At 39.9% G+C, this 27,951-nt stretch overlaps 1 protein-coding gene across 1 annotated transcript in view; it reads left to right on the top strand.

Annotated features, from left to right (window-relative positions):
• LOC149445621 (mucin-5AC-like) overlaps window positions 1–27,951 on the top strand; it is a 173,919-nt gene that overhangs the window by 113,774 nt on the left and 32,194 nt on the right. The window contains exons 38-44 of the mRNA XM_089653506.1: window positions 7,517–7,660; window positions 9,057–9,349; window positions 13,088–13,262; window positions 15,381–15,619; window positions 17,640–17,823; window positions 21,985–22,186; window positions 27,185–27,360. Coding sequence (XP_089509632.1) covers window positions 7,517–7,660; window positions 9,057–9,349; window positions 13,088–13,262; window positions 15,381–15,619; window positions 17,640–17,823; window positions 21,985–22,186; window positions 27,185–27,360 — 1,413 coding nt within the window. The remainder of the gene's footprint in view (window positions 1–7,516; window positions 7,661–9,056; window positions 9,350–13,087; window positions 13,263–15,380; window positions 15,620–17,639; window positions 17,824–21,984; window positions 22,187–27,184; window positions 27,361–27,951) is intronic.

The raw sequence follows: 27,951 nt of genomic DNA, 5'->3' as shown, positions 1-27,951 counted from the left end.
GTGTCAGTGACACCAATGAGGGGGCACTATTCCTCCCACACTGACACTAATGATGAGGCACTATTCCTCCCACTGACACCAATGATACTTACATTGCTGGACTGACCCCTGCTGCAGCCCGGGCTCCCTCTCTCTCCCATCCACAACCAGCATACCTGGCTACAGCAGCACCATCTGATCCCGGCCGCACAGACACCTACCGAACAGTTGTCTTCCTTCTCCGGCCGCTCTCCTCCTCTTTGCCAGCTCTGGCTGGTCCCTCACTCGATCTTCTTTGAGTTTCGCGCTGCCGCTTGGCTGTTCCTCTCCAAGCTCTGCCTCCTCGCCGGTGATTGACCACCTGTGTGCCTTTCCTGAGCTACAGATCTGGTGGCCAATCTCCGGCGAGGAGGCAGAGCTTGCAGAGGGAGGGACAGGCTGCCATAGGCTGCCCAGTGATCCTGGGAGTGTGGCCAGATGAGAGGGGCGGCATGTGATCCCGCCCACATTGTGATCAAGATCCAGGGGAGATGAAGACGCTGGACGGGCACCCTCTCCACCCCTCCTCCAGCAATACCTCGTGGACTGGATCGAAGTGGGACACGAAGTCGCGGAGACAGGTAAGACACAGAAGCCCCTGTCCCTTTCCCACGGAAGTGTCCCTTCCATGGGAAAGGGGGGGAGCGGCACTGCAGCCGCGCCGCCCCGAAAAGTGCCGCCCTAGGCAGATGACTTGTTTGCCTTGTTTGCCTCACGGCAAATACAGCCCTGCCACCACTACTATATTGACAACTACCTAACTTAAGACAGCTTATTGTGTGTCCCTGCATGAAGAAATGTACTAGGTATGACAAAAATGTAGCCTGCACGATCTGTATTTAAAGAAGAGAACAGAAAACATATGTGGATCACTTGAATTTCGAGATTAATGTGAGCTTGATGATATAGTCTCCTGAAGTCACACTACAAATCATTGGAGCTGCCTCTATCTGCAGCCTACTAATAGCATTACTGGGAGGTTTACATGTGTCCTGCAGGATGCAAATGAACCTTCATAGATTCCCAATTACAATTACAAAATAGTTGCAACACATTTCTGCAGTAAATACTTCAACATATGATCTAAAATTGTTGTACTGATAAGGAACTTCAAATCATGAAAATGGAGGCTGCAATGAGAATGTAAGTTTATACACAAATTCCAAACTGTAGACCAGGGTCTAAATCAGGGCAACAGTTTTACTGTATGTGCCACTATGATTTTAATTCATCATCAGACATCTGAAAGCAAAAAGCCTGTTTTTCTTAAGGTTTTAACTAAAAATGAAGGACAGCTCGAAAGAACAACAGCTGTATTTGCTTCTGTGGACATCTCAAAAAGACTAGAACTCTGCCTGAAATCTTTATCTGTGAGTTGTTTGCCCCAATAACACCTCTAAACCCTTAACTCTTACAGTAGCTTTTACCACTAAAGGCCTCATACACACTGGAAGTTTTTAATGCTGCTCCTTGGGGGATATGGAGTATTTTTTTTCTCTGCCTCCAAACACCTCTTCGTGTTAACCTATGCCTCTATGCACACATAGAGGGTTAGAGACGTTTAGAGGCAGGAAAAAAAACCCACTGCCAACATGCCCAGGAGCAGCAGTGTTTGGCTTAAAAAATGCTTGACGTGTTTAAACGTGTCTATATGCACATTTAGCGATTGAGTGTTAATTTATTTCAGTGGCCAAAATAAATTATTATTTTGGCCAATTAAATTATTTATTTTGGAATAAAATACTAAAGTAGAACTAAACCCTCCAATGCTTTTAATCCAAGAAATCTGCCATCTTAGATGTTTGATCTGCAACTACCATAGTGCTGCACATGTGATCAGTCATGACAGTATCCATTAGATGGTTTAACAGATTGGTTGAGAGCACAAGCAAATATGGCATTTAGCATCTCTGCCATATCTGGAATGTAGCTGTTTTTTTTAATTCTATAGATTTAGTTCCACTGTAAGTGTATATGATGTGTGGGATCACTGAACTGAAGCTGTACCAGGAAAGTCGGCACCTTCCCTTCCAGCTTTGTAGCAGTCACAGCTATACTGGCAAAATTTAACTTGCCAGTGTTTGAATGGTGCTTAAAGTGTGACTTTACCCATAACAACTTGATGAAAAATAATGTAATTTAGCAAGGAACATACATTTTACATTAATAATTATGCTACGAAAATTAGTGTGTCCTTTAAATTGCCTCCCGAACTGCTCCTGTTTCTTCTTGATAGAGGCTGCTATTTTGCTGAAGCCCAGAGCCCCTGAGCAGCAGTAAATCTTTAGGCTTTCAGCAGATCGGCCTCTACAAATTTAGCACAGTGCCTAAAAATAGAAAACAATTGGGCATGTTTAGAGCAGGGCGAGACAGTGTTTTACTGGATTTTAAACTTTATAGGCACTTAATGTTTTACATAGTTATACCTGCAAAAGGAGCCAGCCTGAAGCCATCTATTAGAAATTTTCTGATTAAAGTTCCACTTTAAGCCCAGCGTGAGTTTGGGTTACTTGAATGTCTGTTAGGAACTTGTGAAGACAGGAGTTTAGATTATGTTATTATAATTATGGAACCAACACAGTGTTCTTGTAACAGACCCAAACTGGGACAGGGGCTTTTGGAAGGGCCTGCAAGCTAGCCTTTTGCCTACTGACCATGGTTCCTGGCATTTGAGGGGGTTCAATTCTTTGGGAGGTGTGTGCCTAGGGAGACCTACCTTCCTACCTAGGAATAAAGTTAACCCCCTCAATAAAGAACTTATATCAAGTTAATTATATGCCACTAATAAATGAGATTAACCGCCTCCCACCTGCCATATAAGGTAATGACTGGCACAAGGTGGTTCTCTCGTTCTGGGTGGTTCTCTCTAACCGCGCGTTGATCGGTGGTGTGCTGTGTCCCTGTGACACAGAAGATCACCAATCAACGGAAAGAGCCGATGACGTCGGCTCTGTCATGTGATCAGCTGTGTCCAATCATAGCTGAGCGCATGTAAATAAGGAAATGCCAGTTATCCGCATTCCTCTCCTCAAGAGCTGTCACGCTGACAGCTCGTGAGGAGAGCCGGTAATCGACATTCCTCAGAGGGGACAACTACAATGATGATCAGTGTGCCCTGATGATCAGTGTAGCCCCATCAGTGCCACCTGTCAGTGTCCATCAATGCCACCTGCCAGTGCCCATCAGTTCCACATCAATGCCACATATCAGTGCCTACCAGTGTACATCAATGCCACATATCAGTGCCCATCTGAGCTACCTATTAGTGCCACCTATCAGTGCCAGTCAGTGACACCTATCAGTGCCCATCAGTGCCACCTATCAGTGCTGCCTAAAAGTGCAAGTCAGTGCCACCTAACAGTGCCAGTCAGTGCTGCCTATCAGTGCCAGTCAGTGCCACCTATCAGTGCCACCTATCAGTGCCATATATGAGTGCTGTCTTTCAATGCCCATCAGTGATGCCTGTCAATGCCCATCAGTGCCACCTACCAGTGCCTCCTCATCAGTGCCCATCAGTACAAATAGAAATAAATCTCCTGCGCCACTATATAGATACTTTAAGCAGCCAGTATTAGAGGTGCCACAGCCACAGCACCAAAATCATCAACTAAAATATAAACCAATTAATACGGCGCTATAATAGAAAGCAAGCGGTTCAATGATATGCGCCCCGCATACGCAAAATAACATTAAACACATATATAACTGACATCAGTGTGGGGTGAAGCAGACAACTATGAGAATAACATGCATTGAAGTGACATGAATAAATGGTGAATAGTGTCCTTGTGTATCACACAAACTTCATGCAGGTGTGAACTGCAGTGTGCCAATCCTCTATAGCTGGGGTGCCCCCTCACCTTCCTGCCCAGGCCCCTAGGGACCAAAGAGCCTTGGGTAATGAATGGAATATTCCTCCAGATAGCAGGTGGATCCCTCTGGCAGTAATGGTGCAACTCCCTCCTCTTGGCTATAGCATTAGCAGTGGATGGTATCCGTGGTGTCTCTCCAGTATGTGGCTCTCCAATACGGTCACCAGTGAGGCAAGAGAGACTCATATAGTGTAAAACCTTTTATTTTAGCAAGAGAAAACTAAAACCTACTTACACAGAATTTCAGACAAGCAGGCCTTTACACCACTCCAGGGGTGTACTGTATTCAGAAACCGGAGCACCAAGATGGCGCCCACGCCGGATATGACGTCAAGCCGTCGATCGTCAAAAGCTCCTCCCACTGGCGTATCTACGCGTTACGTCACTCAGGCACGTGACTTCGTCAGGATATTGCTATAGCCAAGAGGAGTGCCCATCAGTGCCGCCTATCAATGCACATCAATGCAGCCACATTAGCGCACATCAGTGAAGGAGAAAAATCACTTATTTACAAAATTTTATAACAGAAATTAAGAAAACACATTTTATTTTTTTACATTTTAAGTTATTTTTGGTTTGTTTAGCAAAAAATAAAAAACCAGAGGTGATTAAATACCACCAAAAGAAAACTCTATCTGTCTCAAAAAATATATAAAAATTTCATATGGGTACAGTGTTGCATGACCGCGCAATTGTCATTCAAGGTGCAACAGCACTGAAAGCTGAAAATTGGTCTGGGCAGGAAGGGGGTATAAGTGCGCTGTAGGCAAGTGGTTAAAGATGAGTTGAGAAGACTCAATAGGGTGGGTCTCGTGGATCGAATGTATTAATCTGGTTAAAATAGTGATAGTGATAGTCCCAAAAATCCTGTATAAGTTTCAAATGCTTCAAATATATCTACCAGGATCTTTCTTTAGGATAATAAGAAAATTGATACTGAGGTTTATCTGGGCTAATAAGAAACCAAGAATTAAGTATGAGGTGTTATGTAACAAAGAAAAAGGAGGATTAAATCTGCCAAATATGAGGAAGTATTATATGTCGGTGTTATTGTCACGGGTGGTAGATTGGACACATAACTCAGATGTTGGGTTAAAGTGGAAGGAATATTAAGTAATGCTCAATTAGAGAGGGTCATTTGGATTCCACAAAAGTTTCGAGAATTAGATGAAAATAGTAGTACACTGACTTGAGAGGTATTGAGAATATGGGATGGGTTGCATAAGTTAATGGGTTGGAAGTACAATTCACTGTGGATAACCCTGGTGGATATGGCTTTTTTTCCACCAGGGAATGATAATATTTTTGGGAAATGGTTTAAAAATAGAAACGCACGGTTAAGGGATACAGTAGATCAGGGGAAGTTATGTACATTTATTTTATACTTTAGATGGATTTCGATATTTTCAATTAGGACATTTTGTCTCAACACTCTACCAACCACTTAGGATGCAGGAGTTATACCACTAAGTTATGTTGAGCCCATAAACATGTAACTTCTAGAATACAAAAGATCCTTACTGAATGGATGGGACCTAAACCTCCGTTATTCTTAGAGAGATGGGAAAGAGAATTGGGTACAAAAATGAATGAGCAACAGAAGAATAAAATGTTTAAGTTGATACGTGGCGTGGTGAATATGAACACAGTAGAAATGAACTATTAATGTTTAACTAGATGGTATTGTACACCAAGTGTGGCACATAAACAAAGAGAAGAAATGTCGCCATTATGTTGGAGGGGTTGTGGGGGAAGGGGGACAATGGCTCACATATGGTTGGAGTGTCCAAAAATGCAGGGGTATTGGCAAGATATAATTCAATATACACAGGAGATTTTGGGAATAACTTTTCAAAAAGATCCGTGGGCGAGCCTATTTTATAGGACATAGGTGTCAGTGCAACAATATAAAAATAATTTATTATATCATCTAATTAGTGCTGCAAACGGCTTAATCCCCAAATTTTGACAGGCACTGGACCCCCCAAAAATGAGAGATTGGATAGAGAGGATTGAGTATATACATAAAATGGAGGATTTATATCACATAGATGAAGATAGAATGAAACAAATGAGAAAGGATTAGAGTAGGTGGTATGATTTTAAGACATCTGAAAAATATTTTGAAATAATGAGTGCCCTGGTTGTAGAGTTGGAGAATAAAATTGAATAAATGGAAAGTGGTAATGTGAAGAGAGAATAAAAGGTTTTGATTGTGACTGGTAGACAGGTCAGGAAAGAAATTGAAAATAACTACTTGGACAGGGGTAATTTATGCGGGAGGATGGGATAAGGGGGGATGGAATGATGGGTAAAGATGTTAGTTGGTTTGTTTGTGTTTCGATAAACTGTATATCGTTGATCTATGTATTGAAATAAAATGTAATAAAAGATATTAATAAAAAAAAAAAAAAACAAATTTGGGGTCTCTGTGCCCAAGCCAGCATTGACTGCTTAACCCCCCCCCTCAACTCAGAGCACATACAGTATGAATATAATCGTCTCAAAACAACTTGATTCTGCGATCTCTTGCTGTAATCTGTTTATTAAGGTGTTATGCGTTTACTGTTGTGCCTTTGTCTCATTGTTAATTGAGTCACCATGTTTCTGTCTGTTGGCTAGTCCTCCTGGATGTTTCTGCATGATGGAATTGTGTCAACTTTACCGTGGTACCTAATCAGTGTGGAATGTTTATCCCAATATATAATATTTGTTTTTATTGTTCACTTGGGCACTTCCCCTATTTCTGAAGTGTATAAAAACCTGTATTTCTAAATAGAGAGTTCCTGTTTGCACCTACGCTAGTGTTGTCCTGTTCTTGGGTGCAATGTTCAGCTATAATACCTTGTTACTGTGTCCCAGCTGTGTGGAAGCAGTTCTCAGACGGAAACACCCAAGTGGTCTGTCATAGTCCTTATCTCATTTAGTTTGATTTTGGAATAAAAGATGCATTAACGAATACAGTTATGGCCTTGACTTTCAAAACCAGAAAATTAGGTTCTTTGGGCAAGGCCTAACTTATAATTAATGTATTTTTTGTTTGTCTTATGTCTATCGTTTTCAGCAGTCATGCTCATACTGACCACTGAGATACTTTCAATAAACAGAGATGGCAGCTTGGTAGCACCTAGACCTGAACCAAAGTCAGGGAAGTCATGCCCTTAGAGATATTAACAACTTCCCTTTTCTTTAAACAAAATAAAAAAAAAAAGATCAAACGTAATCACGATTGTGCTAACCATCACTAATATAATGCTAACTCCATCCACACAGAAAACAAGGATGTAGTGAGGGCAACAAGTTCCAGTACATTTAGTCACATTTAGTCACATCTAGACTTTGTCAAGAGCCTCTGATATGAAATGTAATTATGGCTACTATAATCAAGGGACTGACACTATATGCATGTATTTATTGATTTTTATGGGTGATAAGGGTTACAGTCATTTGGCTAGATATACACTTTAAGACTATATTCATTACACGCATTAGCATTGTATATTTTCGAGTTTTCAGTAAGTCATTTGCTACAAAATGCATTGAACTTACCATTATTTGATTGTAAAAGCTGAAGGTATCACTATATTAGACTGGACCTACCTGACTTTTCACCTTGGTTTTAACAGGAAAAACTACTGAACCTACAACAAGTAACATAGTACCGACCACCACTTCAATAACCACAACTACTGTAATTATTACATCTGAGAGCACAACTAGTTCTAGTACACCTCATGTTTGTGTTTACAATGGAATAACCTATCCAAAAGGTAACTATGAATTTGTGTTTTATCATATCTACAGACTTTGCAATCAGATTAAAATGCTAGTTCACATTCTAAAGCAATATAATCCAGCCAGTCCCCTTTCCACTTTAAAGAATGCCCCAAAGATTCCTGGTGCCATTCTGAATGTACAGTATATAGAGCGTCCAATGAGGAAAAGGGAGAGACTAGACTATAGCATTTATAAGGAATTTTAAAGAAATTTGTCAGCATCATTGCTTGTTCGTGAAAGTGCAACCTTTGGTACTGGAGCCCTTACTCTGGATTCACTATTTGGGGGTTTATTTACATGGCCTTACACGCCTGTGCATATAAGTTGTTAGAAAATGCTCCTATGCACCTACCTGTTCTTGTTCACTGAATGGACACATACCTGCTCTAGGTCACTGACTGGATAAAGCAGCCTTAAAGCTTTCATTATCAATGACAAGTCAATAATAGCAGCAACCATGTTTGTACATGGCTTATCCACCTTAATATGATCCTACCACAGCAAATAGGAAAACTGCTAAATCTTCAAGTACCTATATCTAACTACAGCAGCCTACCAAACATTCCTGTCACGGACAAAATCTCAAACAATTCTAACAGGCAAAGCTTAGGCACTTCCTGATAGTGCCCACCCATTCTGCCTCTTGTACATTTCTGTTGGCTGGTGAGGCTGTCCATCATAGTGATGGGGCCATAGGAATGTGAGGGGATGGGGCTCAGTGGCAAGTTCTGATACTATGGGGGGGATTTACTAAAACGGTTGCACTCAAAATCTGGTGTAATTTTAGAAAATAACCCCCTATGGTAGGAAGGCCACTGCAGTGGTGTGCAGTCAGCTTTAATCCTGGCCATACACATGCAGATCTTCAAAATACATGCAAAATACTCATCAGTACATTAATGCCATCAAAGACTTGACAAATGTCTTCTGAAAATACAATTCATAATTCTGATTTGATTTTGAATTTGGAACAAATTGAAATTTCTGTTAAAAATTTGTTCATTCAAGAACAGGGGTGGCTGACCATTTGGAAATTCGGGCACTGCCTGAGGGCCCGGGGTCAGTAGGGGGCCCCATGAGATGCCCCTGGTACCTTTTTCATAGGCTTTTTTGAGTTTGGACAAGGACACAGGGGCCCCATGATTCCCTATTGCCTGGGGGCCCCATGACTTGTCAGTCCGCCCCTGTTCAAGAAATATTGTCCATAAATGAGATCAAGGAAATTGGAAATTAGATTTTTTTCTCCACTAAGTGGACTTTCAAATGATTAGGATTTACTGTATGCTGCTAGTCAACAGTATTTAAAATATTTGAATGCGGGTGTAATTAATATAACATAGAGAAGGATGGGTGTGTAAACGCATTGGGATCATTTGTTTTCATCTTCAGGTGAAGTTAAAAGTGGAGCAGTCGGGGAAATGTGCTACAGCATAGTTTGCAATGAAACATTTCAAATAAATTCGTACAGCTGGGTTTGCAAAACACCAACCACCACAACTCCAACATCTACTACAAGTACATCGACAAGCTCAACTACCACGACCACATCAATCAGCACAACTACTCCAAAAGTCACATCACCAGAAACAAACAGTACTACAAAAGAATCAACACCTACCTCCATTACAAGTCCTACAGTCCATATATCTCCACCTGATTGTTTGCTTGAACCCCCTCGCAAGGTGAGTAATTGCTCCATATCATATATTGTAAATGCAAATGCTAAAGTAAATGTACGTAAGGTTATATCATTTAAAGTGGTTGTGCATTCTAAGAGGCTTGCTATGCACAGAGCAGGTAAGTATAACATGTATTTATTTGTTTTTTTTTTGTTTTTTTATTGTAACCTTTAAAGTGTTACTAAACCCAGGACCCTGCATTCACTATATCTGGTCTCCCACAGTACCAGAACATGGAAATGCAATTATTTTAGTAAACATAAACTGATAAATACCTTTTCTCATCAGCAGTATATAGCAGTCTTGTGACTTTGATATGTGCCTGACTGAGAACTGGTTACAGCTTGTTGAAGGAGTTTTTATTCTCTTTTGACTGTCCTATGAGGCTGCATGACCCCTGACCTTCTGTCTGGACAGCGCTGATTGGCCCTGTGCTGGTCACATGCACTCTCCCAAAGGAAAAAAACCTCTCTAACAATACACACCAAACTGAGCATGTGAAGAGTGTCTCCTAGGGCTCTGTACTATCAGCACTTGGAATGGGGACTCTGGATCAAGGGGAGGATCTGAGAAGACAGGATCAAACAGCCTTTTTAAACAATGCGGAGTATTAACCCCTTCCACAGTTCCACAGCGAGTATAACAAGCATGCTTTACTGCATATACAGACTGATCTTAATGTCGTGGGTTTAGTAACACTTTCATATCATCTTAAACACACATTGTAGTGAAAAATATTGTATTCTGAACTGTATTTAGATAATACAGTATATATAAGGATAGCATTGTGTATATGATTTTAGTTTTTTTTATTCCTCCATTTGTTTACTTTTTCTAAACATTTACATGCGACTATCCTGCAAATGCATCAGTTTCAGGAGTTGGGACATTATGCTAAGGGAGGTTGCCATGGTTAGCTTTAACTTATATAATATAAACTTTTTCCAAAAAGGATAAAACAAATTTGCTCTAACTGCCTGTTTGTCACTTACGTAGAAGCCATCTAAAGCTACATGTCCAAAAGGTGACAACACTGAAATGATTTAATTGCAGGATGAACAGTTTTCACCCTGCTGAAGAAAGTTGAAATTTAATAGATCTACTGGTAGGATAAAACCCTAGTAAAACTAATTCACAGAGAGTCTTAACTGATAAATGCTACATTATTACTATTTGCAGACCACATCATATATGTAATGTTATCCTTTCACTATTGTTCTAGCTAAAATTGCAATCCTTTAAAGTAGTGTATATTGTTACAATATATTGTTCATTTTTAGTATTTATTAATATAAATATATGCAATAAAGATTTTCAAAGTTGGACTAGGCAAATAGTTAAACAAACAATTAACCACTTGCCCTCCGGAAGATTTATTCCCCTTCCTGACCAGGTAATTTTTTGCTTTACGGCACTGCGCTATTTCAACTGGAAATTGCATGGTCATGCAATGCTGTACCCAAAAAAAATTATTTCCTTTTTCACACTAATAGAGCTTTCTTTTGGTGGTATTTGATCACCTCTGAGTTTTTATTTTTTGCACTAAAAAAATGTCATCATACATTTAGGCCAAATGTATTTTGCTACATATCTTTGGTTAAAAAAAATCCCAATAACTGTATATTAATTGGTTTATGTGAATGTTATAGCATCTACAAACTATGGTATAGATACTGAAATTTACTCCATTTTTTGCTATACGGCACTGCGCTAGTTTTTTTTCACCCGCAAATAGAGCTTTCTTTTAGTGGTATTTGGTCTAAACAAAAATAGACCCAATTAAAAACAAAACAATTCTCTAACTTCTGTTATAAAAAGTATCCCATAAACTCAAATGTTGTCATAAATTTAGGCCAAAATGTATTTTGCTACATGTTTTTGGAACAAAAATCCCAATATATGCATATTAATTGGTTTATGTGAAACTTATAGCTTATACAAACTATGGTATAGATACTGGAATTTAGGCCATTTTTTGCTATATGGCACTGCGCTACTTTAACTGACAATTTCGCAGTCATACAATGCTGTACATAAATTAAACTTATGTAATTTTTTTTACCACAAATAGAGATTTCTTTTGGTGGTATTTAATCACTCTGGGCTTTTTTTAAGTGCTATAAACAAAAAAAGACCCAATTTAAAAAAAAAAAACAATATTTTCTAATTTCTGTTATAAAAAATATCCAATAAACTCAACTTTTGTCATAAATGTAGGCCAAAATGTACTTTGCTACATGTCTTTGGTAAAAAAAATCCCAATAAGTGTATATTAATTGGTTTGTGTGAAAGTTATTGCATCTACAAACAATGGTATAGATACTGGAATTTACACAGCTTTTACATTCTGACTGCCTATCACATTTTTTGAGGTGCTAAAATGTCAGGGCAGTAAAAACACCCCCAAACAACCCTTTTTTGGAAAGTAGACATCCTACGTTCTTTGCTCAGAGGCATATTGAGTCCATGGAAGATTTATTTTTTTCAACAAGTTTTTGGAAAATTACACTTTTTTTTACATAAAGTTGTCATTTAAATTGTATATTGCTCACACATGCCATGGGTATATTTGGAATTACACCCCAAAATATATTGTGCTACTTCTCCTGAGTATGGGAATACCACAAATTTGAGACTTTTTGGGAGCCTAGCCACATACAGGAGCCTGAAATCAAATGACCCCTTTGAAAGCCTGATGATGCTACCTATCACAGTTTTGAAGGCCCTGAAATGCCAGGATAGCACCAACTGCCCCCCCCCCCCCAAATGACCCCTTTTTGGAAAGTAGACACCACAAGGAATTAAATAAGAAGCATGGTGAGTATTTTGCAGATTTCATTTTTTTTTTCTCAAGGTTTTGAAAAAGAAAAGAAGAAAAGAAAAAAAATATTCTATTGACTTAACATGCTTCTCAGCAAATAGTTTGGGGTGTCTACATTCCAAAAAGGACTGAAAAATGGGGAGGGGTTGTTATCTGGGCTTTTTTTGCCCAGCATTAGGAGCTTATGCCACACATGGCTCACTCTGAGAGTTTTTCTGTAAAAGAATTTGTATTTCTCTCCATCTCGACAGGTTGGTTACTTGGGTTTTCTACTGCAGTTTAACAGTACAGCCTGGTCACCTCTGTGTCCTCAATATACCTTTATCTTTATCACCAATAAAGTCATGTGATCACCAGGTCATAGTGAACATGGTATTCACGTGGCTTTTTTGATGAGCAAAGCACTATGATCACACACAAGGATAATCACGTAACTTTGTTTGCCCATGAACGATTTCATTTCAGGCATGCCAAAGGATCCCCAGAGCACATTAGAAGTGCTTTCCTTTCAGGCAAACTGGCATTCATTGAAACCTAGAGATATTGATCTTTGCGAAGTATCCATGGGCTCCATATGCTGGCTGTCTGTCAAAATATAAATATTCATATGCAACATTTTCTATTTCTTGAGCATAAAGTAAAAAGTACATATTTACAAATTAAGTACACTTTTTAAAAGGGTAATTATAGCTAAAAATGACTCTTCTGAACCTATGCAAAAGATTACACATTGCAGTTTCATAAACTGCAAATATCTACCGTAATTTAATTCACAGGTAAATAAGGTTTATATGTATAATTGAAACAACTAGTAGTGCTTTCATGCAATGCATGTAATGTACATTTTTGTTTTATGTTTAGCGATTTTCTTATCTAGACAAAGTGATACATTAAAAATTCTGAACTCTTTATTTCTTTAGTATAATGAAACCTGGAAAATAGACAACTGCTCTGTGGCCAGATGTTTAGGAGGCACCTCAATAAATATTACAAGCATTCAGTGTAAACCTCAACCTCCATTTAAATGTGCTAATGGGTTCCCACCAATACTTGTAACCAATGATGACCAATGCTGCCAGCACTGGGAGTGTCCATGTAAGTATTATATATCTGCATAAATTAATAGCTTTTGCTGTTTGACCTACTGTAGTAAGGAAAGCAAAAATAAAACATACAACATGACCAACCATGTATGGCTGGAGTTCTGCACAAGGTAAGTCTTCCAGGCCATTTGCAGTTTAGAATTAAACGTGAGCTCTGGCATTAGAATTATTGCTTTCACTTTGACGTTCATGACAATACTTCACATGTGTGTTGTAATCATTGTTTACATATTCAGTATGTGCAGGACCTACATGCACACTTGCATTTATGCATGAGCACAGGGGAAGTGGGTGCTTCAAATTTTATTTTTGTATTTATTTTATTCAGTTTTAAAACACCACAACTACGACAACTTGGGCAGTGACAGGTACTCTTTATTGAGAGATCAGGAATCTATAAGACCCTTATCGCTCCTCTGCCTTCCAATGCAGCCAATCAAACAGAGATCTGTTACATCAGCTGCTTCCCTGGCCATATTGTTTTCATTCATCAAGGGAGGGAGCTGTAAAAGTGATACAAGTGCGGTAAAAGTGATATGTTGGTTGTATAAGGGCTTATGTACACTGCAGCTGATAAACTCAAGTTCAGGAGCTGTTCAGCGTTTTTTTCAGCAGCCCCTGAACTCTCCCTAATGTTTTCCTATGTATTCATATACATTATGTCGTTTTCTATCATTCACAGGCAGTTGAGTTTACAGTCGTTTTTTTGAACCTAGCAAACTTGCGTTTAGGAGTAGATTTTATCAAATGCTTGTAAATGCGGCTAACCGCGTTTATAAGCGTTTGTGTTTAGAAGCGTTTTTTGACTGGTCCGCATCCAGGGCACAATTCACTAAGTGGTATCCTACCGCATCCGATTTTTTAAAAATGCTTTTGAATCCACTAAAAAAGGCTACTAAAATACCGCATGATTTATCAAGTCATGCAGAATTTTTAGTAGTGAAAAGCATGCATCATGTTTCAGCTGTCAGCGGGGCTCCCACTGACATCTGAATGTAAAAGAAAGAATTGCAATAAAAAAATGGCATGGGGTCCCCCCTCCTGTCCATACCAAGCCCTTCGGGTCTGGTATGGATTTTGAGGGGAAGCCCCACGCCCCCCCCAAAAAAATGGCATGGGGTTCCCCCCCAAAATCCATACCAGACCCTTATCCGAGCATGCAGCCCGGCAGGTCAGGAAAGGGGGGGATGAGCGAGCGTGAGCGCCCCCCCCCTTCCTGAACCATACCAGGCCTCATACCACATACCAGGCCAGATCAGGCCCCCCCCCACAAGTGAATGAGTATGGGGTGTATGGTACCGCTACCCATTCACAAAAAAAAAGCTGTAGTGTGGAAAAAAGACAGGAGTCATTCTTTGACAAGTCCTTTAATAAAAGAATGTCCCCCCCGAAGTAGATCCAACGTCAATCACGATGTCACGGTGTACGCCGCCACCGAAGCCGCTCTGAAGAAAAAAAAGGCTCCGCCACCGTTGTTGGCCCCTGGCCATCTGCTCAGAAGCTGGTTTGGCAGTTCTTAATAATAAATTAAAAAAAAGAAAAAAAAAACAATCTTGATTTTTTTCCCTGCTATGGCTGAAAACAATAATCGGTTTGACCCAATTCACTATTAGAAAATTTAACAGATCAGTATATAGCTATTTTAAGACTGAAAGAAGTACTAGGTGACAATCTTGTTCTTCTGCAGAGTAAATAAATAAATAATATAAGTAAATAAATTAAAATAATAAATAAAATAAAATAAATATATGTTACCAGGGAACATGCTGACAGGTATAATGAATTATGAGCCATCTGTGTGCTGCTTGTCCTTTATTGAAAATCAGTAGGCTGGGGATGTGTCATTGACTAAATCATGCTGCTGTTGCAATGTGTGACAGTGTAAATTTATAACATAGTGGATGTCAAGTACTTGGTTGTGCGATCTATTAGGTGTGACTGCTTGGCAGGCTGAAGAAAATTACAAATTCTTTGGTAGGGTCCTGTACATTTTGTATTTTAGCTGAGCATTTACCTGCTTGCCTAGAGCTCATCTGTAATTGTGTTCCAGACCCATAATAACATCTAAGAAGGGTTTCCTTTTAATAACTGCAATTTTTTGTTTCTGCAGGCCCTTGCTTTGGTTGGGGTGACCCCCATTTTGTGACATTTGATGGGACTAAATATGACTTTCAAGGCAACTGCAGCTATACTCTAGTGGAAGAGATTATAAAGAAGATTAGTAACTTTGGTGTATACATTGATAATTATGACTGTGGATCTAAGGACCGTGTATCATGTCCACGTGACATCATTGTTAAGTATGAAAATCAGACAATACGCCTTGAAAAACAAAATACAAGGGTACAGGTAGGATGGATCTTAGTTAAACAACAAACCTATGCTTGGAAACTGAAATAATATTGTATGTTGGTTGATGTAAAGTGCTTTCATTTCTTATCAAAAAGTGACTGAAATAAAAAAATTTCTCTAAGCTCTTTATTAAAAAGAATACTACTGCATCTTAAATCATCTTAGCTGCTTACATTTGTGATTGATGGCATTCTAGGGATGTTGTCCAAACCCACCCCGCAGCTGCCTGTACACAGGCAATTGGAAAGAGCAGGGATACTCGTGACATGTGGCCCTATGATGTCAGCGATTTCATGAGCATCCCCACCCCTTTGTGTATGTGTAGCTGTTAAAAGTCTGATTGGCCCAGAACTGAAAGCTGTCTTCCTGGTTCAGCCAAACATAGGTTTAGACCAAACCTGGAGCCAAACCCAAGCTCATACCTGGGGCCACCCCTGGCTCAATGTGTGGTATCCTGTCATTTATGTCTACTTACGTCAATTCTAACTAGCAGATTGGCTCTGAAAAAATTTAGACTTTCTAGCCATTTTCCCATCTGGTAATAGTTTACCTGTCTGCACTTAGGGAAGTACCTTGAATCCCAATACTTTAATATAATAGCTGATAACCACAAAGTTCATAACAAATGTAGATACAGTAGGGTACACAGTATTATCCATGATTTAATAGGCAATTTGTTCAGGTAGCCTACATTAGCCTTTAATGAAAGTTACCCTGCATTCCACAGTCACATTACAGTAGGGTAAATGTGCACCATGTGAACATCTTAGAGACCTGGAAGGTGAATAAATGTAAAAAATATGTTAATAAAAATATTACATTTTTTTCTCCCATACCCTCATGACTGGTGAATTAGTTATGGGTATGAGGGACCAGTTCACCAGAGAATACCAAAGAGCCTGGTGGCTGTCCGCATCAGGCACAGGTGATTTGGGAAGGTGAGTCCCATTTTTTTAAAGGAACCTCTCTCAAAGCACCTCCAGGGCATGGTATCAGCATAACAGGGTGGGGCTGTATGCCAGGACATGGTATCAGCATAACAGGGTGGGGCTGTATGCCAGGACATAGTATCAGCATAACAGGGTGGGGCTGTATGCCAGGACATGGTATCAGCATAACAGGGTCTGGCTGTATGCTTGTTGCTCTTTTTCTATGAGGATACCAGCCTTCATGCTTGAAATTCTATTCTGGTTACCTCTTGGTGGATGGGGAAATAAAAATTTTTCTAAAAAATGTTAAATAAGTAACCATAGAAATGCTGAACCTGTATTAAAATCAAGGGGTCTCACACAATCCATAGAGAATCATAGCATTTACAGTAGAAAACACAATGAATCAGCAGCTAAAACCAAGCTAATTTTAGTAAAAATAGGTTAAAGGAATGTCAGGTGAAAGTACAGGAATGGTAAAAGTCTACCTTTGTTAAATGGGGTTAATGTTACAGTAAAGGCCCTTTGCTGTTGAGGAACAGAAAGTCCGGAAATAATATTTTTACTAGGTGAATCCAGAGTGAATATCTACTGTGGGCAAAATCATTTAAAAATATGCTCCAATGTTATCACAATAATGAATCTCTAGGATGTGAGCACAAGAACAACATTTTATTTATATTCAGCCATAGGGGTGAGAAGATGAAACCCATCCTAGTCCTGGTTAATGCTTACACAGGGATAGGACTTCCAGTCCCATGCTCTGGTGCTTATGCAGCTAACAACCCATACTGTAAAGTATTAGGAAGTGGAGTGAGTCCATGCTACTCCTATTCCTCAGGTAAGAGAAGCAGATGGTGCAAAGGAAAGGTGTGCCCAGGTGAACTAAGGACATGGTGTAAAGAAAAGGTAAGTATAAATAGCTGTGAGGTTCAACTGTACTGTGTCTCTCTGGATGCACTACAGTTTTGCCTAAAGGGGAAAATTTGGTTGGTTTCAGAAATATTTCTTTTTCAGACAGCCATTATCTGCAACTGTTATAACAAAAAAAAACCTTTTTAAACTTCTTCTCCTTATGTTAACCCTAGGTTACTGTAAATGGCGCAGTTGTGGGAATCCCTTATGCAAATAATGGTGTAAAAGTGTATATATCAGGAAACTACTATGCAGTGGAGATTCCAAGTATACAATCTTTAATCAAATACGATGGCTTTAGATTTGAAATCAACCTACCATATCATCTTTTTGGAAACAATACACAGGGACAGTGTGGTAAGCTATTGCCATTATTTATATTTGCAGACATCAAATATTGTAAGCATTCCATGGTATTATTTTTGATAATTAGACTCAGAAATAAAGTCGCTGGAGTGAAGATTTTTCATAAGTAACAACCTACTAGATAGGTGCTAGGCTAGGTAAATTTTGATATTTAGCTTTCCTGTACTCAGTGAAGCTGCTTGTGATTGTTCTGATCTGCTCTGAGTTTCACTGGTTGCAGATTTGACTGCTTCCCCCTTCCTTCTGTATGGTTCTGGAAAGTAGTGGGCTGGGAGAGTTATATCTCCACTCTGAATATTTATGTGGTCCCAGCCAATCCCTGGGGAAGAGTGCCCAGTAGGTTGCTGTGAAGAACATAAAGAGCTTGAGGCCTTGAGCAGATGGCTTCTTGTCCAGGAGAAGAAGATCCCAGCCTGCGGCCTGGTGCTCTTTTTGGCAGTCCAGCTGTGCTTCTTCATTTGCTCCCTGAGATCCCAAATGTGCTAGCTGTCGGCCTATTCTCCTGAACCTTGCTGGAGAAGATTGAGGAATTTCCTTTTGGCGATCTGGTCTGAAGATTTTATGGAAGAAATGCCTGGCTGATATTGGAAGGAAGTAAAAAAACTATCCAGGGACATTTATGACTATATACCGGTGTGTAAGTTCCCAGTAACTGTGTGCTGCTGCCATCCCTCTTGCATCAGACTCAACCTATGCTTAAAAGAGGGCATTGCTTAAGGCAGCCTTTCTCAACCAGGGTACCCAGGCACCCTGGGGTGCCTTAAAGTTTCTTCAGGGGTGCCTTGGCAAAATGTCTACAAATTTCCCAAAACCCAGTGGGTGAAACAAGCCTGCCTTTTAGTTACACAAAGTCACAGGTTTTGATTCTTCACCATTCCGACCTTCTAGCCTCTAACATCCTGAAAGCCAATGACATCATCAGTTGAGAAGGAGGATGTCAGCTGCCTGCACAGCATCCTAGTTTGACCCTCCCCTGCCCCTCTCCATCAGTGCTGGGTCCACATTAGCTCAGTGATGGAGAAAAACTGAGGGAGAAGATAAGCCATTGAATACTACTCAGTACCAGTTTGCAAAAGTGTATTTGCTTTGGAAGAATAAATCACCTCTAATGTTGGGTGTCCTACATGTGTGGATGTTGCTATGTTATATAAAACTATTAGAATACTTTTTCACATTTTAGAATGGGGGTGCCTTTTTAAAATTATGGACAGTCTTGAGGCACCCCATTCTAAAATGAGGTGCCTCAAGACTGTCCATAATTTTAAAGGGTGCCTCGTGACTGTCCATCATTTTAAAGGGTGCCTTGACTGAAAAAAGGTTGAGAAACACTAACTTAAGGTGTCCCTGTGTACTTCAGTCCATTATTTGCTGCAGCAAGGACTGTGCTAGGAATCTTTGAGAAGGAGACAGGTGTCCTCAGGTTACTACTTAATGTTACTGATGTAACTGATGGTTTCTCCACGCCCATCCAAGTTCAAGTGTTCAATAGAGCATCACAAAAGGATAATCCTAGATTAATCATTGAGCCAGAATAGTGACTGAGACTGTGTGCCTGGAACCTTGGGACCATTCAGCGGGCCCTTTTGGGGGTGAGTGCTACACATAGGACAGTTTTGATTTCAAACATTTACTTACTGCATGGAGGGACAGTATGGAATGCCGTGGTGTCCTTTCTCAACCCTAGCCTGCTGCCTGGCCAGTGAAAGAGCAGTAGTAATCTGATGGGGGACATCACTCTGCTCTTTTCTCCTATAAACATATTCCTTGCCAATGCAGCCTTTCATTCCGGTCTTTACCTCTACTAGTCTGAGTGCTGCTGAATAGGGGATTGCAGGAGGCTAATACCAATTTAGGTTTGTGAACACAATATGCAAATAATGACAATGAGAACCCAGATTGCGGGAATTGGCAATTTTCTAAACAGTCTTTTAAAAAAGTAGTTTGCCAAACAAATTACATTTAAAGGTGAAATAGCTATATGTTTAACACTCATTTTGTTGGAAAAAAAAACATTTTAATGTCAGATAGATAGATAGATAGATAGATAGATAGATAGATAATAAACAAATACTTTCTAAAAGTAATGCAAAAAGTATAGAATGGTAGTACATTTTTTGCTTTAGGTGACATCTGAAATTGGCCCTAGATGTCTGATGAAAATAAAATAAAGCTGAAAGGGCAAAGCTTGAGTGGTTGAAACTTTGAAGGTCTGTGGTATCTTCTATCTATTTCTTTTATACTCAACCTATCTTCAGATGGAATTTGGGTATGTCAGATGGTGAAGTTATAAATTCATAGAATCTAAATGCTGTTTTAGAAAAAGGAATGCCACACGAGAGTAAAATAGCCATATTTTGTAGATACTAGAACAAAACCAGGTATAGATTTTACAGTAAAAGATATAACATATAGGCAATGACCATTTTGACAATGACAGCTTTTTCATTTTTAGAATGGCCATTAGTATTTGTAAAAAGGCCACATATTAAGCAATTTCCTCAGCTGCATGATATCAGTGGGATTTGAGTGTACACAGGAGATACAGCTATTGAACATTTGTATCATTTTCAAGTTACAACATGTATAGTACCCACCCATGGCACCAACTGCCTGGAGTTTGCATATTCTTCCTGTGTCTGCGTGGGTTTCCTCCGGGTACTCCTGTTTCCTCCCACACTCCAAAGACGTGCTGGTAGGTTCATTGGCTCCTGTCTAAATTGGCCCTAGTATGTTTATGTATGGATGTGAGTTATGGACCTTAGATTGTATGCTCCTTGAGGGTCAGGGACTGATGTGAATGTACAAGATATATGTAAAGCGCTGTGTAAATTGATGGTGCTATATAAGGACCTGTAATAATAATATAGTAAGACCTGGAGAAGAGAGAATGAACGAAGGACCTGCATGACTAAGGGAGGAACAAGATCAGGGAAGGGTCAGTTTTTTTAGTTTAGAGGGGAGGGGGAGGAGGAGCTGTCCTGACTTGATTAGAAGCTGAGGGGCAGAATTCAGCTGCAAGGGAGTCCATGCAGGATAGGCTGTACATTAATTCCAAAAGTTCCCTCCTGCCTACCGTTGTATCTGGGTTTAGTGAGGTTGTTCTGGAATGTGTAATACATTTTGTGCTTTGGACTTTGTCACAAATTTAAAAAAAAAAAAAAAAAGAAACGAATGACATAACAACACCAGCAATTATGTTTCTGTGATCACTTGTCACAGCAGCTTAGAGGGTTAGAGGGTCTTTGAGGGGTCAGTGATCAATGGCATTGTTACAAAATTATGGTGCCCATCTAGGGTATGGCACTTCCACTTGCTTGGGTAATGGTGGTTCTCCCAGGAGCTAGGTCCTTTGGGGGAATATGGAAGAATGGGTGAGGTTGTAACATCTTCGAGTCAAATGGGGCACGACTGAGGACATGAAATTATTATGTCGTTATTGTACGAGTCGAAGGACCTAGGTTGACAAATCCTTTAGTCAAATCAAATTTTATAGATCTGGTTACTTGCTATGGATATGTGTATAAAGTGACCCTGTTACTGAAATAGAAATGGAAAAAAGTTTCTGTAAAAGAAAAGACTTTATAAATACCTGTCCTTGTGGCACTTACAGAGCAAAGATGCCTGAAGCTGCCTCTAGTTCTTCCCACCATGCCGTACTTCGGTGAGGAACAAGTAAATATAAATTTAGTATAAAAATGCAACATACATGGAAAATAAATCCACTGAAATGATTTATTGTAACTTCAAAACACTAGAATGCCATTCCTATAGAGCTTATTCATTGAGTAACCCTCATTACAAGTGAAACATGTTACAGGACAGAGCCCAGGCAAGTATACCAGTGTGTTTAAGTTCAAATACACCCTTACAGTAGATCTATTCAGAGTGCCGCTTTTGTTTTTTCCAATATCACACTGGAGGACAAGGCAAATCGTGAGAGAACCTGCACCCAATGTCATGTGTAAAGATATTATAAATTTTGAGAGGGAAGTGGAAAATGTTTCTGCATCTAAGTAAAAATAAAGTTTTTTACAGTAGCTTTTTATTTTTTCATTTTTATTTCAGCAAAGGTGTTACTTTTTTAAATAGATTTAAGAAGAAATGTGTACTTTCTTTTCTGATATTTTAAACAAATATATCTATCTTATGTAGGTACTTGCAACAACAACAGGTCAGACGACTGCTTGACAAAAAGTGGTAACTATGTATCAAAGTGTGAAGATATGGCAGCTACATGGCTTTTTAATTATACAAACAAATCTAACTGTGTCCCTGTACCTCCGCCGGTCCCCCCTGGAGTCTATGATTTATGCAGTAAAAAAACTTCGCCAATCTGCGAAGTCATCAATAACAAGTAAGCATTTATAGATTGTTTACAAAATACATCAGGAAGATTTCTTTTTTTAAATACCAAGAAAAAATCAAAAAGAAATACAATAATTGATTAGATAGCAAAAATCCTGGCCAAATCACATAGGCTATTGTGCTTAAGGTCCAGTTCACACCAGATGCAGTCTAATGCATTTTGTTCTGCATAACAAATGCATGGACAATATATTATATAGGTCCCAATGGCATAGTTCACACCAGTGCAGTCAGTTCCAGGAAGTGGGATGAAACTCTCCAAAGTAAGGGAAATCCCTCTGTCAGACAGATGCTATTGCAGCAAGTGTCCCCACTGGAAGATTTTCCTCATAGTTCTGTTCTGATGGTAACTCAAAATTATGGATCTTCTCATCACTTTCTTTCCCAGTGATATTGGTCAAATGGACAATATAAGGGTGAATCTTCCTAGTTGGGTCACAGCAATAAGAACCTGATAGGGGTTCTAACCTTCTCCTACTCTATCCAAATCTAAAAACAAAAAAGGTTTTGGGTTTATACTTTAGGACATTGTGATGTTACAGTAAGCTGATCAGGTTGTAATTAAAATGTCTGAATGTACAGGCATCCTCTGCTGCTTGCAATTACGCTTGATCATTTTTTAATGTTAGATTGGGAAATCCCTTGCTTCTGGGTGTACTTAATACATAGGCCTCAAAATTGGCCCAATCTTGAACCAAAGACTCACCCACTCTGGAGCTAATCTCTGCCCAAAACTTTGAGAAATCCAAAGCTAAAGCTGCTTTGCCAAGTAAAGACTCAGAAATAGATTACAGAATAGCACAAAACAGAGTTTAGCTGTGGGAACAGAACTTACTTCTGAATAAGAGTCTATTTACTCCCAGGATCAAGGCTCTTCATCACATTTATGATGAGAATTAGCAAAGGGGAACAGTGGCACAAAAGATTAATGCACTTGTTTGTATGAATTCTGTATGACCTGATCGGATACATTTAAGAACATCAGATTATTGTCATTGATAGAAAAAAAGCCATTGCAAATTTCAGGTTCTTAGGTTCAGTGACAAATTTGGGCAAAGTAACAAATGGTTCTATAAATAGGGTGGACCACAAAGGTGAACACAGACCCCCTTGCATTTTGCCACATAATATGGGAAAGGGGTCAGGCAGAAAACCCATTTTTTTAATTCTTGGCTTTGGCTTGTGATAGAAGACTTTAAAGAATCTACAATCTCATATAAGCTTTACCTTTTGTAATTGCAAAAGTGTTTTTTCAAACATTTGAAACATTTGTAGTTTTGATTTTAAAAAAAGGTGATCCTTCCACTGAGGTCCTTGTTTAGATATTCCTACGACAACTACCTCCAAGTTGTACTCCTGCATTGTCATCAAGATACTTTGCCAATTAGCATTGTACATGCATGGTCCAGTGTGGCCACTTTCAGGAATCCAGTCCAGAGCAATGAGGTTCAGGCAAAGCTGGAGTGAGTGCATGTAGACAGGAAATGCCTGAAAAAAGGGTAGAGAAGATCAGCAGTATTGAAAAAAAAGGGATGAGAAAACAGTATTTCATGGAAAAATAAAGCAGCTGTTTATGATACACAGCACCTTAGAAAAATAAATTGTGTCCAGTTACGGTTTCCATCTACTTTTATATGCTGTTTAATTTTAGAAATGACACTAAAACATCAAATGCCAAAAAGAGAAGTCATGTTTTATATATTTATTTTATAATTTATCCTTCATCTGTTTACAAGCATTGTACACTTTAACCACTTGTCCTCCAGAGGATTTACCCCCCCCCTTCCTGACCAGCCATGTTTTGCGATGCGGCACTGTTATTTTAACTGACAATTGCGTGGTCATGCAACACTGCACCCAAATTAAATTTACTTCCTTTTTTTCCCAATAGAGCTTTCTTTCAGTGGTAATTGGTTGCCTGTGCGGTTTTTATTTTTTTGCTAGAAACAAAAAAGTCCAACGACTTTGAGAAAGAAACATTTTGGACTTTTTGCTATTAAACATGTCCAGTTAAAAAACAAATCAAATTTTATCATAAATTTAGGCCAAAATGTCTTTGCTAAAAAAAATCCCAATACGTGTAAATTAATTGGTTTACGTGAAAGTTATAGCGTTTACTTGGAGACCAGGGGCAGACTGACCATTTGGGAACTCGGGCACTGCCCGAGGGCCCAGGATCAGAAGGGGGCCCCATGAGATGCCCCTGGTACCTTTTTCATAGGCTTTTTTGGGTGTGGTTTGAGTGTGGGCAAGGGCACAGCTGCCCCATGGTCCCCTATTGCCCGGGGGCCCCATGAGTTGTCAGTCCGCCCCTGTTGGAGACTAATTACAAAGTTTTGACTAGATGGTATCTGGTCCTGGCGAGGAATCCTAAATATACCCCTAATTACTCTTCTGAATGCTTTCGGGGTTGTGCGATGGTAGGGACTTACTTCCCTGTTTGGTGGTCCTGCCTGGTTCCCTAAACGTTTTGGGCCGAAGTTTTCCAATTGTTATCCCAGCTCTTTGTAAAATCCATACAGCCAGACCCAACATCCATACAACTTGCGCCCCACCTCCATCTCCAAATCCCAATTTAAACTGACCCTGCAAATCACTGACGCAGCTAAACAGATTATGGCTAAATCGTGCAAGTCACCATCTCTATGCACACTAGCAGTTAGAAACAAGGTTACACAAGCAATGATTCATGCCAAAGTTGAGGCCACTATTTTAGATTCGGTCCCCAAGTTTTTATCGATCTGGACCCTATGGGTGGAACGTTTCCTTCCACCAAACTTTGGTGACTCGTTGCTCCTTCCCTGACGTCCTCTTATCCTGCATCGAGATAGTCCTAAGAGCCGCACTTTGCGTTGTCCTGGTTTTGAGATTTTCTATTCCCTTCTGGAAGTCACGCCCTCTCTCTCTCTCCTTCACTCTCACTGTCAGGGATGCGGGTATGACCAGAAGTGTGTGGACTGACACAGGGAAACGCAGGCTTCAGATATAGTAAATAATATAATTTATTAAGACTAACAATACAAACGCAGTGCAAAACTAAACATAAACACAGTGCAAACAAACTGAACCAAACCTCCAACAGATAACAAACATACAATACAAGAGTAGTCAGACAGGCCGGGTCGGTAGCAAACGGGCAAACGGAGTACCAGGAGCAGGCGGGAGAGTGGTCAGGACTAGCTGAGGTCAGTACAGGCAGAGTTCAAGCAGAGTCAGGACAGAAGTAACAGGATCAGGAAACCAGGGCCAAGCAAACAGTACAGCAAGGCACTGACTGCAGGTCTGGCCATCCCTTAAATACACCACCTGCAATCAGCCCCAGGTGGTGGCTAATTGCCGGAGTGAGCCTCTGGTTGTTGAGAGCACCCACTGGCCAGTCCTGGTACTACAACCCACAAGGCAGGCGAGTCCCACCACTATTGGCGAGTCCATTCTTGACACTCACTTTTATTCTCTTCTTATTTGCCCCCCCTTTCTTTTTTCCTTCTTTTTCCTTTTTTTTCTTCCAGCTCACTTTTGCCCCCCTCCTCCTGCCTCATACAGATCCCCCAAATAGTCCTTGGGAACAGTGCTCCATCTCAGTTGTACACTTAGATCCTATCTTCCCTTGTACCACAGTGTCCCTTCATGTTTTTATATGGTTCCTCATAACAAGTTTTTCATGCAATAATCCTCCTTCCCTGTAGGGCAACATGTTTTCTGTATTCACTTATACCTGTATATGTTCATGGACTGTCCTAAGTCTGTTTCTTTTCATGTCTCTGAAATCAATAAAAAGTATGAACAAGAAAGTTATAGTGTTTACAAATAGTGGTATAGATACTGGAATTTTTTTATTTTATTAGTAATGGCAGCGCTCAGCAACTTATAGTGGGACTGCAGCAGGCATTCTGACACTGGGGGGAACTGACTTGGTGTTACTGACATCCCAGTTGACACCAATACAGTGATCAGTGCTAATAAAAAGCACTGACACTGTACTAATGGCACTGGGCAGGAATAGGTTAACATGTGGGGTGATCAAAGGGTTAACTGTGTGCTGTTTCAGAGTATGCTGTGTGGGTGCTTTCCACTGTAAGCACACTGCCTTGTATGGCTCTGCTATGCAGAGCCATACAAAACAGTGTGCAGGAGCTGACAGAGGAGAGATTTGTATTGTTTATATACAGGTTCCTCCCCCTGTCGGAGATGCGTGGCGATCACTGGGTGGCGGCGAGTAATTACCGCCCGGGACCCGGTGATTGACAGCCGAGGCCACGATTTACGTGATTTTGCACACCCGATATATGATGACTTCCACAGAACTGGTTAAAATGTTTTTGTTTTTTCAACTAGGTATTTGTGTATTTCTATTCCCTGTGTTCTTTGTTTGCCTTACCTTGTAATGATGGGCACACTTGTTGTGGCTGCAGTTCGTAGTGTCATGGCTGATCAATTCCTCAATGTTCATGTAATAATCCACCTGGCATTGTCCTGTTCACATAGCATCCCATGCATGTCTTGTCATTTCCTTTGTGTTGCATCGCAAATGTGGGAGCACTAATGTAATGAAAGAACATCTCATTCAGCACGCATTAGCTCTCCGTTATTTGCTCTGCCCATTGGTCTCTGTGCCAAATCTAATAACTATTTAGCTCTTATCTACACCATCACTACATTGAGGGATCCAGAGATTGTGGGATGTATAGCTTCTCCACAGAAAGTATCAGTTCTCACACTACAGACAGAGGTCATGCACTAACCTGTGCAGTGCCATGTGGCATACCTCATGTTTTGAACACAACCGAAACGTCTGACACAGGAATGTGAAGATTTACTCTACTATGTGCGTACAGGGCAACCAATGCCACCATAAAACTACATGATCATTGCACATATTAGACAGATGAAAAACACAAGGTGTGGTTAGGAAGGTTTATAATGTCTTTAAACGTTTTCTTATATATCAGAATTATTTATTAAACCATTTTTATGTATTCTTTTTAAGAATCTTTCAGGAATGCCATAAATATTATCCACCAGAAGAATACTACAAGACTTGTGCTTTTGACAGTTGTCAAACGAACAATTCCGAAATGGCATGTTCCAGCTTAGAGCAATATGCTCAGCTCTGTGCAAAACAAGGATTCTGCATTCCATGGAGAGATAAAACTTCACAATGTAGTAAGTTCTTTCAATGAGTAAACTGTTTTGTGACTGCAGATAGCTTTTATCCTGATTTGTGCTTATAAACAGGTTCAGCATATCTACTAGGTTAAATATATTAAATATTATTATTTCAGTTAAAGTTCAAATTTTCAGGTACGTTAAATCAAAAAGTGTTTCAATGTTTGAAGCTTCAAACTTCATATGATTCCTGCTTATTTGGCTGAAATTCAAGCCTTGGGTGACCTTGTTGGAAAATTGTCAACCAAGCAGTCACTACATTCCTACAGATACACTGTTCTGGTATTCAGATTCAGCCAGCCATAAATGCAATGACTGGCAGTGGAGAGTTCTCCACCCACACTGCAGGATGATCAAAAGAACACTATACATGTAGTGCAAGCCTTACAGTTCAAATTCAAAGCCACAGCCTGAGTAGAAAGAACTCTCCATGCAACAAAGGCCATGCCCCTTGCATCTGCAGCAAGAAAGAAAGACAAATCTGCACAGGGATCAAGGGTCTTTCTAAAGAAAATGCTGGCATGGGACAGGAATTTCTACTCTGGTTGCAGTTACTTGCTAAATAAAACACACTGGAAGACTTTGAGC

This window comes from Staurois parvus, unplaced genomic scaffold (genome assembly GCF_062004578.1).
Source record: "Staurois parvus isolate SC_StPar_1 unplaced genomic scaffold, SC_StPar_1.0 ptg000715l, whole genome shotgun sequence".
NCBI classification, from domain to species: Eukaryota; Metazoa; Chordata; class Amphibia; order Anura; family Ranidae; genus Staurois; species Staurois parvus.
This window is presented reverse-complemented; position numbering and strand designations above follow the sequence as displayed.